Source organism: Artemia sp. Qi Xiang Cuo, chromosome 2, assembly GCF_049724085.1.
Source record: "Artemia sp. Qi Xiang Cuo chromosome 2, ASM4972408v1, whole genome shotgun sequence".
NCBI lineage: Eukaryota > Metazoa > Arthropoda > Branchiopoda > Anostraca > Artemiidae > Artemia > Artemia sp. Qi Xiang Cuo.
Window position 1 is genome coordinate 69,597,793 of NC_142795.1, and position 14,605 is coordinate 69,612,397.

A 14,605-nucleotide genomic window follows, 5' to 3' on the forward strand; every position below is an offset into this window, starting at 1 on the left:
CCTATTTAATTGCATTTTTTCTGAGTGTCTTGATTCCCAGGGGGAAAGGAGAAATTTTTTATCTTCCTTTTTTCAGAATGTAAGTATTCTCGATTTTCGGTGGGTGTAATCAATTTAACGAGTGAATGGCTCTTTCAAAATATTTGATAGAAATATATTATATAAAATATTTAATAGCTTTCAAAAATTTCAAAATTGAAAGCTAAATTTATATTTGGAGTTTTAAACTATGTTTTCTGTACTAAATAATTTTTTATGACCAATTTATTTCACCATTTTTCTACTGTGTAAGCAATGCTTTCCCCATTCAAAGGTGTAGCCAAGGTTAAGCAACTGAATGCATTCTTCTAATTTGTGCGCCTTTCCCCTACCGGCTCTATTCTGGATATGGCTCTGTATAGTAGCTTTAATTGCACCTTAACTGTATACTGAAATAAACCCCATTACCCACAGATTAGTCAAAGAATTTCCTTTACATTTGAGTGCACTATGCTTTAAATTTTGTTCAAGTTTGACCGATATATTAGGAAAGTTTATTTTCTAAGACTTGTTCTTGGGGCTGTTCCATCGTTGTTCTATTTTTGCCATAAGTTACCAAGATTTACTATAATGATTTTGACTGTCAAAATTTGAAAGCATTTGGTTTAACCTCATACTATTTTAATTACATCATACCGTAGTCATCTAGTGCTTACCATGGTAAGTGATAGTAACTACTGATTGCAACTGAAAAGAACTGAAATTGAAAAGCAAATACGAGTTAGCTTTCAATATATAATATTGAAGGATGTACACTTGTTTTTGCTTCTAGTCTGATAAGTTGAATCTAAATTTGTTGAGTTAAAAGCTACCATATGCATTTCATCAGCCTAGCAATTCACAAAGTTACCAACTATGGTAACAGAAATTTTTGAGGTACTGGGTTGGAACAGCCCTGTAGTCTTGAATTTATAGATTTATGTTTTAACTGTGTTTCTAGTGTTTGACTGTTAAAATTGTATTTTCTGAATGAAGTATAAGAATGCTTTCGAATTTACTGTGTTTATAAGGGATGATTTTCCAGTGTTGATTGGCTGTCAAAAATAAAGACATAGAAAGTCCGAAATTAATGGTTTTAGTAGTTTGAGTATTAATTTCAAAGATGACAGGGAGTCGAAAAATTGGCAAGAAGTAATTATTTAAAAGAAAAAAGAAAAGATTTTCAGACTTGTTAAGTAGTTTTGGCCGTAAAAAAATTGGCAAGTAGCTGTTTTTTTTTGTTTTTTTTTTATAATCGCTTTTTGAAAGTGATTTTCAGAATTTTTTCGTCATACTCAATCAGTGTATCAGGGGAATAGCCTGGGAAACTGCATCTAACAGAAAATTGTTCAAACGGACTTGGTGTGTTTTTATTTTCGACGGCCATGTTTGCTATAACATCTATTTTCTTCTGATGGGTGATTGTTTTGAGATATTGAAGTTTGATTGTTTTTTTTTCAATTTTTTATTTGTTTATATTTTTGTCTTTTTTGTTTGAAGTTCTGTAAACATGCTGCTACTGACATTGTATTTTAAGCACTTCATGTATTTGAGACGAGGTAGTTGTCCCCTAGAAGAAAGAGTATGGTCACCGTTCATGCCAAATGGAAATTTTTTGTGACTGTCTGTGACGAGGTAGTTGTCCCCTAGAAGAAATAAATCTATTAGTATTTTTCAAACGATTTGGTGTAGTTCAGTCGGAATCTTCAAAATATTCTCCCCTTCCCCCTGGGAAATCCAACACTTTATGTAAGGTCCCTTGGCCATGTCTTCGGACTTGTAGAAAATAATTGCGGTTTGTTCTTTTTTTTTCTTAAAATTCCTCTTTTGTTAATAATATTTTACTTGAGCTGTAATGAAAACTACGTATTACTTTACATTAGAGGTGTCACTTTCTTTTTTCGTTTCAGTAGGGTCCCCATAAGGGGTTACTCTTTCTCTTTCTTTTTTTATGTGTTCTACAAGTATATTGTTCATGCAAGAAGTCTGATAGGAAAAAGAGCTTGCTACTTTGTGAATAATACTTTTATGTATTCACATTGTGTAAATCTTTTTTTTTAGCTAAATGATCTTTTTTGAAATGAAATGTATAGCTTTAATAAATTAAGACAAAACTAACTTGACATGCAATGATATTGATAGAAATGGTTCTACTAAAAGCTCAAAAGAAAATTTCGAGTATGGTCACCGTTCATGCCAAATGGAAATTTTTTGTGACTTTTCGTCACTACTTGATGAGAGCTCATCAAACGGCAGAACGTGAAAAACAAACCCCATGAAAACCAAATTATCCGGTCGTTTTTTTTTTTTTTGCGTAGTTTTCTCTACGCGGACAATTAGCCATTTTAAATTTCTTTCATGTGACAAAGGGGACTTAACTTAAAAGGAAGAAGATGAGTATATCCGAAATCGTGATTTGTACGCTGTTGAGGTAGGAACATTTCAATGACAGATTGAAATGCTATTTCTTCTAAAAATGTGATCGAAGATCGTTATAATTTTTAATTCAGCCTTATCATTTTGAATTTTCGGTCAAATTTTGGGCTAAATTGACGACTGTTGAATAAGCGTAGAAAACAAAATCGGCAACTGCTCTGGTGTATTAGGGATTTGCTCGATCATTACGAGTTCTCATCTACGTGTTTTTGGTGTAGCTATTTGCCAAATAACTTACGCACTATAATCTCGGAGAAAGCAGGGTAGAAAAAATAAAAAAAGCACTGTTTTTGACTGGCTAGCCAGCTTTCTTACAAATTAATACTACCGTTTATATTGGAGGACACGTGGTCAGTGTTGGTACTCCTAGGTGTCAGGACTGCAAATTAAATTCGGTGAGGTTAGCACTAACCGGAAAAGTAGCCCTTTTGAGGATCCCATTAACCCTTAAGAGTAGTGAACCGTGGCTTTGTGTCAAAATCGTGTAAAAATTACGTAAAATTTGCTTTTTTTGTTTTTGTTGTCCTTTATAAGATTTTTAGTAAGATCATTTTATTACAAAATGATAATTGAGATAAAATTAGAAAGTATTGCCCACCGAATAGAAAATTTCTCATAGCAGCGATGAACGATTACGGACATATTTCCTTTTGGTTTCCACAATCCTCTCTGGTTTTTTTTTCTGTATTTGAGGCCAGTTATGCGTCTGATCATTGGTGCTTAATGCGGGGAATCTGAGAGCCCAGAACCATCTTTGAAAAGCTGCTTTGAATGTTTCCAAACTTTCAATAAAGAAACTTAACTGGCTATTGTGCAATCGATACATATTTACTTTTAGTACAATTAGACGTGATTAGACTCAAAATGACGAATTTTAACCATCTCTAAAAAAATGAAAAGTTCCTTCTTCTTTTTCTAATCATTTGGTGTACCTTTTTTTAACTCCCTAATTTATTTCTGAATACAATTAAGTATTTTGAATGACTGCAATAACATTGCTTAAGGATGAAAATTATATAAATATATGGAAAGTATAAAATGTTTCACATGGGATTAAATAAAACACTCTCTTCAATGTTGAATAGTCGGTAATATAAATTCATGTTCTTTTTCATGAATTTATTCTATTAAATAATGTTTAATTTCTAAAATATAGTTTAATTTCTAGTACACCATAGATTTCGTAAGTTTTTTTTCTGCTTGGGGCTCGCACAACTTAGAATGACCAAAATATACATTTACTCCCCACTTTCTTTTCTTTCTATCTGTTGCTCCCTTTTTGACTTCGCATTTGTTTGTTTTTTACAATTTTCGAAGTTTCTATGGATAAACGTATTTGAAGTTTGAATCCAAAAGTTTCAAGAGTGCAGCATTCTTTTGATTGTATTTTATGTTTTCCCTCTTTGGCAAATCGTCAAATATTGGGGTAACCCCAGCAAAATATCATACAAGACAGCCTTATGAGTAGATAGGCGTTTCTAAGGACTGTGAGTGATTTGCACTGAATTGGGTGAAAATTGTATTTATAACATATATTTTGTACCTTCGTCTTTATATGTCGATTTTTTAGTGCTTATTGTGACTTATGTGAGTTCCCTACAAAGGGATAAATCTTGTACTAACTTCTTTTCAGATTGCGAGTTTTAACTGCTACTATTTGTTGTCGCAATTTGTTATTTCATGCTCAGGCCAAATAAAGCCTTTGTATATCTGCTTTTGTCTTTACTCTAACAAACTTCTGTAGATTTTGTAGGCCTTCCAATTCCTATTCCAATTAATAAGGTCAATTAAGGTCTTCCAATTATTATGCTACTAATACTACTATTAACAACTTATCGCAGCACAAAGCTGTCCGAGTTTACCACTGGGCAATGCCAAGTTTTTTTTTAGACGGGTTTGAACCAGAGTCCCCAAAGTTTCCAGGCTGGACATTATACACTACGCCCGTGATTCCCAACGTGGGGCCCACGCCCCACAGTTGGGGCGTGGGAATATTTTTGCGATCAAGGGCAGGACGTACATCCTTCAACTGACAATACTCAAGAGCCAGAATTAAAACAAAAACATTGTCCTTGTAAATGACGTCACATTCACATACATTTAAAGAGCAAAATAGAGACATGATCGTTTTGTAACGACGCCATGCATTGTATGAAAGATGTTGCATACAGAAAAAAATCATTCGCACAAAATACACCTAGAGGACAACTCGAAAAAAGATACTAAGTTAATGGCCTTTTAAACTTCCTTCGGGTAAATACGCGTTATATTTAGGGTAACAAAATTTAAACATTACGAGGGAACATCAAGATTGTAGAAATTCCCCGATGGGGAATGGCACAAAATCGGTTGGGAACCACTGCACTACGCTATCACAAGGTTCTTATTATATATAAGAACCTTGGTTGATAGAAATAGTAAGGTAAGACATTTTGTTAACACAATGTTAAGTTTTGCGTTTTATCCTGCAATTAATATATGCACACGAGTGACAAAAACTTCAGAGTCTATAATTGATATTATTTTTGTAAATATTAATTATTTATGCCCTACAATAGTTATTAATAGTGTATCTGACCATTTTGGGGTTGCAATATCTGTACCTGGAATATTTGGTCCAAAACCCAAGAATAAAAGTGTGCCAAAGATGCCTTATGTGGATGGAAATGTGCTTTTGAAGTTTAAGCGGAAGCTTAGAAGGGCAGATTTTGAGTTTCTCCAAGATACTACAGGTATTGATACGAAATGTGGTAAATGGTATGAAAAAATAAAATTACTATTTCAAGAGTGTTTGGAGTTTAAAGAGACAAAGCAAAGATATAAGTTGCCAATTAAACTTTGGATTACAAAAGGATTACTAGCCTCAATGGAAAAAAGGCAAGCGATGTATAAAACGTGCGCAACTCAAGGTTCAGCTTCTGATAAAGAACGAAGTTAAGAACAAAAGAAAGAAGTTAAAAAGTCTTTTAAGAAAAGCAAAAATGGATTACTATGCACAGAAATTTAAAGATTATGAAGGAACCCCAGCTAAAACTTGGCAACTGATTAAGTCGGTAATAAGCCCAAATAGTGAACCAACAACTCATAGTAATTTGCCGTGGGAGTCGGATAGTGGTGTAGCCAATAACTTGTGTACCCACTTTTCAGAAGTAGGGCTAAAAATATCGACATCTGTGGAATGCATAAATAATGATGGTACATACCAGAATTTTCTTCCTGAAGCAAGTGATACAACCATTTATGCTCAACCAGTGAGATCGCGTGAACTTGAGGATATTTTAAAAAGTATGAAAAAATCGGCAGCTGGAATGGACTTTATAACCTTTCAAGTAGTTCAAAAAATTTACCCAATAATAGATAGTCATCTATTGTACCTTTTTAAGCAATGTTTTGAATTTGGAGTGTACCCTAATTGCTTGAAAAGTGCTTTTGATATTCCTCTGTATAAAGGTGATAAGGAAGATATGGACAACTACTGTCCAATATCTCTACTTCCAGTGATTTCTCGTATTTTTGAGAAATTGATTTATAGACACTGATGGATTATTTTGAAAAAAATATGTTTTTTTTTTCACTCTAGTCAATTTGGTTTTAGAGAAAATATGTTTACAGAGCATGCCTTATTATTTTTGACAACATTTGTTAACGATTGCCTCGATTCAGGTTTAAAGGTGGGTTCAATTTTTCTAGATATTATGAAGGCTTTTGACTGTGGCTAGGCTTGAAAATGCTGGAATTCGTTTTCAAAGTCTGAAATTGATTGCTTTATTTCTTGAAGGAAGGACGCAAGGAGTACGGCTGGGAACAGTCCTTTCAGAAGAGATCGTAGTAAAGTGCGGTGTGCCACAGTGGTCTGTTGGGTCCCCTATTATTTCTTGTGTACATTAATGATCTAAATGGATGCCTCAAAAAATTGTCAACTCCAAGGTACACTGATGGCCTGGTGCGATCAATACGTCCAAGTTTTGCTGATAATGCTCAGTTTACAATGGCTGTGAAAACAGAAGCGGATTTGAAAAATGGCATGAAACAAGGAATGGTGATAATCGAGAGATGGATGGAGTGAACAAACTGCTTGTTAATCAGAAGAAAACAATGTTCATGTTATATTGCAGAAGTGCAAATTACTATCCATGGACTGAAGAAATTGAGTTAGTAAATGGAAGTATGAAACGGACAAGTATTGTAAGGTATCCTGGTGTAATGGTAGATGAATGCCTAAGTTTTAAAGATAATATTGAATTCATAAGTACTAAATTAGCCAAAAATGCTGGAACTCTGCGGAAGCTGAAAATTTTTTTTCCCAAAAAGGTTATTAGAATGTTATATTTTTTTCTTATTCATCCATATTTGCTGTACTGTGTTACAGTTTGGTCGTATACGTTCACTAGCCATTTGTATCCGCTCCGTGTGTTACAAAACAAAGCTTTAAGAGTTTTGACCAATGACTTGTCCCATAATTACGTAAGATTAAGGTATCACCAATTAAAAATTTTACCATTTTTAGATTTGGTTAAATTTAATGTAAATTTGTTATGTATAAATTCTTTTCTAATTTGTTACCTGCATGTTTTTCGGAACTTTATGATGAAAGGGAACATAGTTATGAAACTAGAAATGTTGAATTAGTTAGAATGCCTGTTCCAGTTACTACCAGATCTAAAATTTTTCTGTTAGGTATATTGGTCCTGAAATATGGAACAGGCTTCCGGCGGAAGTAAAAGATAAGAAGGCCCTTGAGGAATTTCGTGCTTCTTTGCGATGTATTTGTCTTAACCAGTATTGTAGACATGGATTAAGTGATTGCTCTTGGAGTGAGTATATGCTTGTGAGTGTTAAAAGAGAAATTTGTTTGTGTGTTGATTGAGGTGATTGTCGGTATATGAAAAGAAGCATGATGAATCATTGAGCATGAGTGTGGGATTCCTTGAAGTTCCCTGTAAAAAAAAATTATTATTTTTAGAATGTTGATTAGTTTTTTAGTTGGGGTGGGGGAGGAGAGGAGGAGTCAGAGAGTTTTATTCTCCCGAGGAAGTGTATTAGTGTATAGCGAGTTGAAGTGTCCCTTTTTTTGGGGGTCATCCAAAACACACTAATATGCGTCGGGACCTATTTTGAAGTTGTTAGTATTATATGCAGTTTTTTTTGTTAGTATTACATGGAGATTTCTATGTTTTTTTTGTGACCCATTTGCTAATAAAAATAAAAAAAAATGCTAATGAAGACTGCTAATACTATAATAATCCTGTCAGTTACTTGACTAGATTACTTCAAGGTTCACCATTCCTTGAGGGAGAGGGCCATTGACAGGCAAATTTTCCCGCACTTTCCAGAGTTTCTAGGCGTGGTTTCACTCATTGAAATTACCTCAAAAAGACGCATCTCAGTAAGCCCTATTTTTGGGCATATATTTTAGTGTTTCTGCATGAGGCCAATAACCTTATTCATGACTTTGAATCATTTGTAAGTGCGATATGACCTGTTATAGTAAGAAGTAAAAGTGACTTGGGCTTCCAATATCACACATTTCTGCAATAAAAGGCAATCACATTTCTGTGCAATAGCAACATGAACCACAAATGGTTATCAGCCGTGTTGTACCGACTGGCAACGTCTACAAAATCGTCAGGCATCTAATCAACTAAATTAAACGAAATTTAGCATTATTATTTGTCGAGAGTTACTTCAAAATAAACTCCAGAAAATACTTTTGGGGAATTTAAATTGATTTCAAATGGTACTGAATTCTTGACTGGCTTCGCTAGATAAAACCCTCAGCAGTGAGCGTTTTAACGGGCATCTACGACACCTGTTTAAGATATGTCTTATTTTGTTAAGTTTTTTTTGGGTCACCAAATTGAAGTGTGACTTTTCTATCATAGTCAAAACAGTATGATTAACTTGGTAAAAGGTAAAGCATCTTTTGTCATATTATGTTTTTCCCTGAATGATCAAATAGAACGGATAGTCGCTGAAAGTTAGGGAAACGCTTATTCAATCGTAAATTCGAGTTCTAGTGCCATTTTAAAAGTCAAAACTAATCGAAGGTAACATAACACCTCATCTCACCCTCAACTCCATATGGCATAGAATAAAAGCTATTTTCATGATAGCCATTTTAAATGGCTTCAAGATAGCTATTTTAATCAGAACGATTAAAAGGTAAAAATAATTGCCTATGGTGGGATCGTACAGCCCCAGGGGAAAGGGCCAAAAATTATATAAACACCCTGTTTGAAGTTATAGCAAGGATTTTTAAGCTATGTGATTGAGGGTTTAAAGTATTATCGTCTTTACTTTAGGAAAGTAACTTCAGAGAAGTAAATCACTCTGAACTTATTTTTTAAACAGGAAATGTATTTTGATTCTGAAACGGCAAGTAATAGCTGTGAAATACAGGATTTTGGTTATTCAACAAAGGAGACATGAAAAGATTGCCTTCATAATGTGACCAAAAAGACGGCTATCTTTACGTTTCATAAACATTTTTATTTTTACCCTTAAGCCAAACAGAACATGTCATACTTGTGTACCATTACTATGTTGTATATCTGTGAATGTTTAAAGCAAGTACAAAATTGTAAACGAGTAGAAGTTGGATTGAAAACCTTGATTAACAGCCAACGCCGTATCCAAGATTTTTGTTCTGGGAAGAGGGGGGGGGGGTACAGAAAATTTTTGAAAACGCAGCAAACCTTGTTTATATGCATTTCGTTAATTTTTTTTACGAGTCGGACAAAATTTCAGGGGAGGTTGAACCCGGTAAACACCCCCCCTGGATATGGCCCTGTTAACAGCTATTGGCACTAATCATATTGTACTGTTGATATTAAGCAGCTTTTTAAGAACTGATTATGATGATAAAGCCAACAGAATGGATGGAAAAGCTATGCAGCATGTAATATGAACGTCAAAATTTACTCCTTTGCAGCAGTTTTGCTTACTTCACTTAAATAAGCTCTCCTTCAGGACAATATAATGTCAGCGTCAAATGCGATTCCCTAGTGGAAACAGTTCAAAATAAGGAATCAAAATAATAAATAATCGAAGTAAATTACTAATCAAAACAAGAAATAACAGTTACTTTTCCACGTCGATTTGAAAAAAACACGAAGTTTTTTCCAGTCCCCTCTAAAATATAAATTAAATAAAAAAAACAAGTTTTTTAAACTGAAAGTAAGGAGCGACATTAAAAATTAAAACGAACAGAAATTATTCCGTATATGAAAGGGGCTGTCCCCTCCTCAACGCTTCGCTCTTTACGCTAAAGCTTTTTATTGTTTTAAAAAATGAAGTCGTGAGACAGAGTCAAACTTTAGCGTAAAGAGCGAGGCGTTAAGGAGGGGGCAGCCCCTTTCATATACGGAATAATTTCTGTTCGTTTTATGTTTTAATGTTGCTTCTTACTTTCAGTTTAAAAAACTTGTTTTTTTATTTAATTTCTGATCGTTCTTTAGTTAATGCAGCTTTTATTTTGGTTCACCGTCATTGAATAAGTAAACAAAATTTGCATAAAAATTTTACTTTTCTTTTGCTAAATGGATGTCTCTAAATTTGGTTATGGCGTAATTTACAAATTAACTTACGTAACTAACTTCTCGTATATGTTTCTTCTGGCAAAAAATACAAAGTTGCAGATTTTTGCAGATATGAGCTTGAAACCTATGTAATAGGGTTTTCTGATACGCTGAATCTGACGGTGTGATTTTCATTAAAATTCTTTCACTTGTAGGGGATGTTTCCCCTCTCTTTAAAAAATCGGATAAATTTTCTCAGGCTCGTAGCCTTTGATGAGTAATACTAAACTTAATAAAATTTATATATTTAGAATCAGCATTATAAACCCATTCTTTTGATACATTTATTGACATCAAAATCACGTTTTTAAAAGTTTCGATTACTATTGAGCCGTATCGCTTGTTTTTTTATTGTTTTTTTTTATTACGTATATGTTATTACGTATATGAGGGGGTTGTCCCCTTAGTCAATAACACGCACATTAAGTTAAAAATAAAAAAAAAAAAATTAATTCACAAACCCCTGAATCACAAATGCCGTTTAATTAGAATAGATAGCTCTTTTGAAAGCACTAAAAAAAAACTGTAGCGTAAAGAGCGAGGTATTGACTTGGGGGAGACCCCCCTCATATACGTTATAAATTCTGTTCGTTTTAAATTCTAATGTTGCTTCTTATTTTCAGTTGAAAAAAACTTGTTTATTTTTTTTATTTAATTTCTAATCGTTTTTTACATAATGCTTGGAAATCCGGCGCCCCCTTCATAGAAATGTCCCTTCTCCCAAAGAAACATCCTCCACGGAAAGATTCTCCCGAGTAACCCCCTCCTCCAGCCCCACCCGCCAGAAAAAAATCCGTCCTGAAAATGTCTGTATATTTCCCAATAACCAATAAATAATGCTGGCAAGTCCGGTGCCCCCTTCATGGCAATTTCCCTTCCCCCATGAAAACTTCCTTCATGGACAGATCCTCCAACATAACCACCGACCCCCCCCCCCACTACCAGAAAAAAAACCTCCTAAAAACTTCTGTATACTTCCCAATAACCAATACTATATGTTAACATTGTGTAAAGTTCATAACTTTTAGCCCTCCCCCCGGGGACTTCGGGGGATTAAGTCATCCGAAAAGACATATTTATCATATTTTCGATCATGTTGAACAAAATGGCTATCTCAAAGTTTTGATCGGGTGACTTTGGGAAAAAAAATGAGCGTGGGAGGGGGCCTTGTTGCCCTCCATTTTTTGGTCAATTAAAAAGGGCACTATAACTTTTCATTTCCGTTCAAAGGAGCCCCCCAACGATATTCAAGGCCCACTGGGTTTTTACTATCCCCCCTGGAAAAAAAAAACAAAAAAACACGCATCCGTGATCTTTCTTCTGGCAAAAAAAGTAAAATTCCACATTTTTGTAGATAGGAGCTTGAAACCTCTACAGTAGGGTTCTATGATACGCTGAATATGATGGTGTGATTTTCATGAAGGTTCTATTACTTTTAGGGGGTCTTTCCCCCTTTTTTTGAAAATCAGCCAAATTTTCTCAGGCGCGTAACTTTTGATGGGTAGCACTAAACTTGATGAAAGTTATATATTTGAAATCAGCACTGAAATCCGATTCTTTTGGTGTATCTATTGGTATCAAAAACCCGTTTTCTAGAGTTTCGGTTACCATTGAGCCGGGTCGCTGCTTACTTACAGTTCGTTACCACGAACTGTTTGATTCAACTTATTAGCGTTGACTTAATAAGGAGAGATGTGTCACCCATTCGTCATTTTCCCCCTAGCCTCGTCATATAAAAAAGACGATCGAAGCATTTTGGACGATGGGCTTCCAAAAGTCCTACAAGGCATTAGATCAAAATTTAGAAATAGTATTTTGATGGAAACAGTAAATTTGTAAACAAAGTGGCCCAAAGGGTGAAATAAACTGGACTATACGAGTGTACTAGAACCCGGGCCCTGAATTATGCAAATAACCACCCAACCCTCCATTTAAAGTAATGGCTTCATGTACAAGGAACAGTTAGACACTGGTGAATATCCATTTTTGGTTTGAATAATTTTAAATTCGAAATAATTCATCCCCACCAACACCGATCAAAATGCCTGATTAATCTGGATTGGCTGGTTTTGGGGAAGGGGATTTTTTTTATAATTATTACGACTGTTAATATTTTTTTTCCCCTTCTTATGCTCTACAAATCTGTATAAACGCAAGTAAAAACTTCACAAAAGTAAGCTAAAGCGTCCTCCTCGCCATGAACATTTATTTATCAACACCCTTGATTATAATTATCAAAATTTAGCTGTTATTTTTAATTGGTTTCTGAAAAATAGAACTAAGTAAAAGGTTCTTTGCGCTAAATCTATAAGATCATCTAAATTTAGTTTTATGATTGTGAATAAGACTTATATAAATAACAGAAGTTTTATTGAACATTGATATATTGTGTGCTCATTACAAGGGGTGGCCATTGTCCCCCCTGGACCCCCACCCCTCGGATTTTGAAAAGTATTTTCATATGGCTGTTGAATTTTATTATGGCTCGCAGGGTGGGTACGGGGGAAGAGGAGCTGGAGAGGTAATAGTGGGCTGGGAAGGAAAGGGTGGACAGGGCTAAGGTGGCGTTGGGAAGGTAGGGTGGGGAGGGGAAGTTGAGTATTGAAGAGTGATCGAGACTGGATTTGTTATTATTATTTTTCTTTTATATTTTTATTTATCTTTTATTATTTCTAATTCAATTATTTATTGATATATCTATTTTTTCTCTAAATATAGGTTACAGTTCATTGGTAAGTTGTTAATTGGTAAGTTAATTTATTGGTAAGTTGTTACGCAGACTTCCGCGTGACCGCCAACTTTCACAGTTTTTCTCCAGCGCGAAAGTGTTGTTTAATTTATTTATTTGTTTAAGAATGTGGAATAATAAACTTATGAACTATGGTGTTTTCTTTGAAAATATCTTTTTTGGGTACTCTCATTGGAAAAAAAAAAAATGCTCCGTGCTACAAGTACAAGTGAATTGATCTCAAACCTGTTTAGCGTTTCAGTTACAGTAAAACACAAATTTTTTAAATGTCAAATTCCTTGTGTATTAAACTTCTAAGTTTTAACAAGCTAACACTAATTTTAACAAATAATATCCCTTCACTAGCTTCAACTGTATCGTAAACTAAATCATTCAAACCATCCAAGTTGTACCTGCTCGAAGATGACTCTAGGATTTTGAATCTGTTTTTATTATATACCTGCTCACTGTTGCCATGACTTAGACAATGATATCGACTCATCAATTCAGTCAGTCTGTACAATTTGACGCCATTATGTTCTATACGGTTCACAAAATCATCATCTTCACCACCCCATCCCCAAAAAGTGTTTGCATAGCCATTCAGTTTTTGGAATGTTCGGGGAGACATTGAAAGAACTCCGCCAATATACCTTTTATAAGGAACTGTATAATTAGTCACAGACAGGCGACTAGACAAATGAACGATTCCTGACTTGATGCAATCATATCCAACTGAAGTATGTTCGGGCAACATATCAACATCATGAAATATCAAACACGTAAAATTATCAAATTTCTGTATCTCTTTGTATCCGATGTTCAATAAAGAACCGCGATTGAACAGCAGATCATCACTCTGTTCAATAATAAACATTTGATAATTTCTTTTTTGCTTCTGTAGAAAATTGTGCATATGACGCAAAAATATAGACAAATTTTCAGGTCTATTTCTATAAGGAACAATTATAGCAACTTTTATTTCACGTTTACAATCAATTGGAGCCCAGCCACCGCGATGTGGTTTGTCTTTGAGGTATTGTGCTACCTCTCCCACCGCTACAGCTTTCGTATTGACCTCTATTCCTTCAGATACATTCCTAGTTATACAACGTCTAGCACCTGTGTAATTATTTTTACTAATTGAATATTTGTCACTTGTGATTTCTGTTAAAAAAGTGAATTTCACAAAAGTCACTACTGATATCAAAGCAAACATGTATGCAATTACTCGCTTTTTACCCAATGTTTTTGCAAATATGCTATTTAAATAGCAAGCTTCCATTACGTGTGTTTGTCACCAGTACAGAATAGACTAAATTGAACGTCTGCATCCAAAAAAAAGCAAAAAAAAAAAAAACTAACGGTAGCAGACTGCTTTGCTTTTTTTATATGGTACACTACCCATAATTATTTGGCTTAAAAGTGAAATTGTTGCTTACAGTGAATTAGCTGAAAATAAAAATAACCTGGACAGGGATGTATCCAGGATTTTTTTTCGGGGGGGGGAGAGTGAAAAAAGATTTTTCTGGGTTGGGGGGGGGGAGGTTACAAGAAACTTTAAAAAATGCATCAAAATTGGTTTATATTCATTTTTTATGTTTCGAGTCTGACGAACATTTCGGGGGGGGGGGGAGGGCAGGGGCGTCGTTTCGGGGGGGGGCAGATGCCCCCCTAATAATGTGGAGAAAAACATTATATATCACATGCCCTTTGACTACCCGGATATGGACCCCTCGGGCCCCCCCCCCCCCCCAATAAAATGCTGGAGATTCGCCCCTGGGGGGAGATTAAAACTCTCCCCCCCCATGGGGGAGTGGTTAAAGTTGAATCCCTTACTTTATTA

The 14,605-nt window shown here is 34.8% G+C and overlaps 1 protein-coding gene across 1 annotated transcript; it reads right to left on the bottom strand.

Moving 5' to 3' along the window:
* Window positions 1–13,042: 13,042 nt before the first annotated feature.
* On the bottom strand, window positions 13,043–14,044 carry LOC148955552 (beta-1,4-galactosyltransferase 6-like). The gene has a single exon (XM_089108246.1). The coding sequence runs from the start codon at window positions 14,042–14,044 to the stop codon at window positions 13,043–13,045; it is 1,002 nt and encodes a 333-aa protein (XP_088964372.1).
* Window positions 14,045–14,605: the final 561 nt, after the last annotated feature.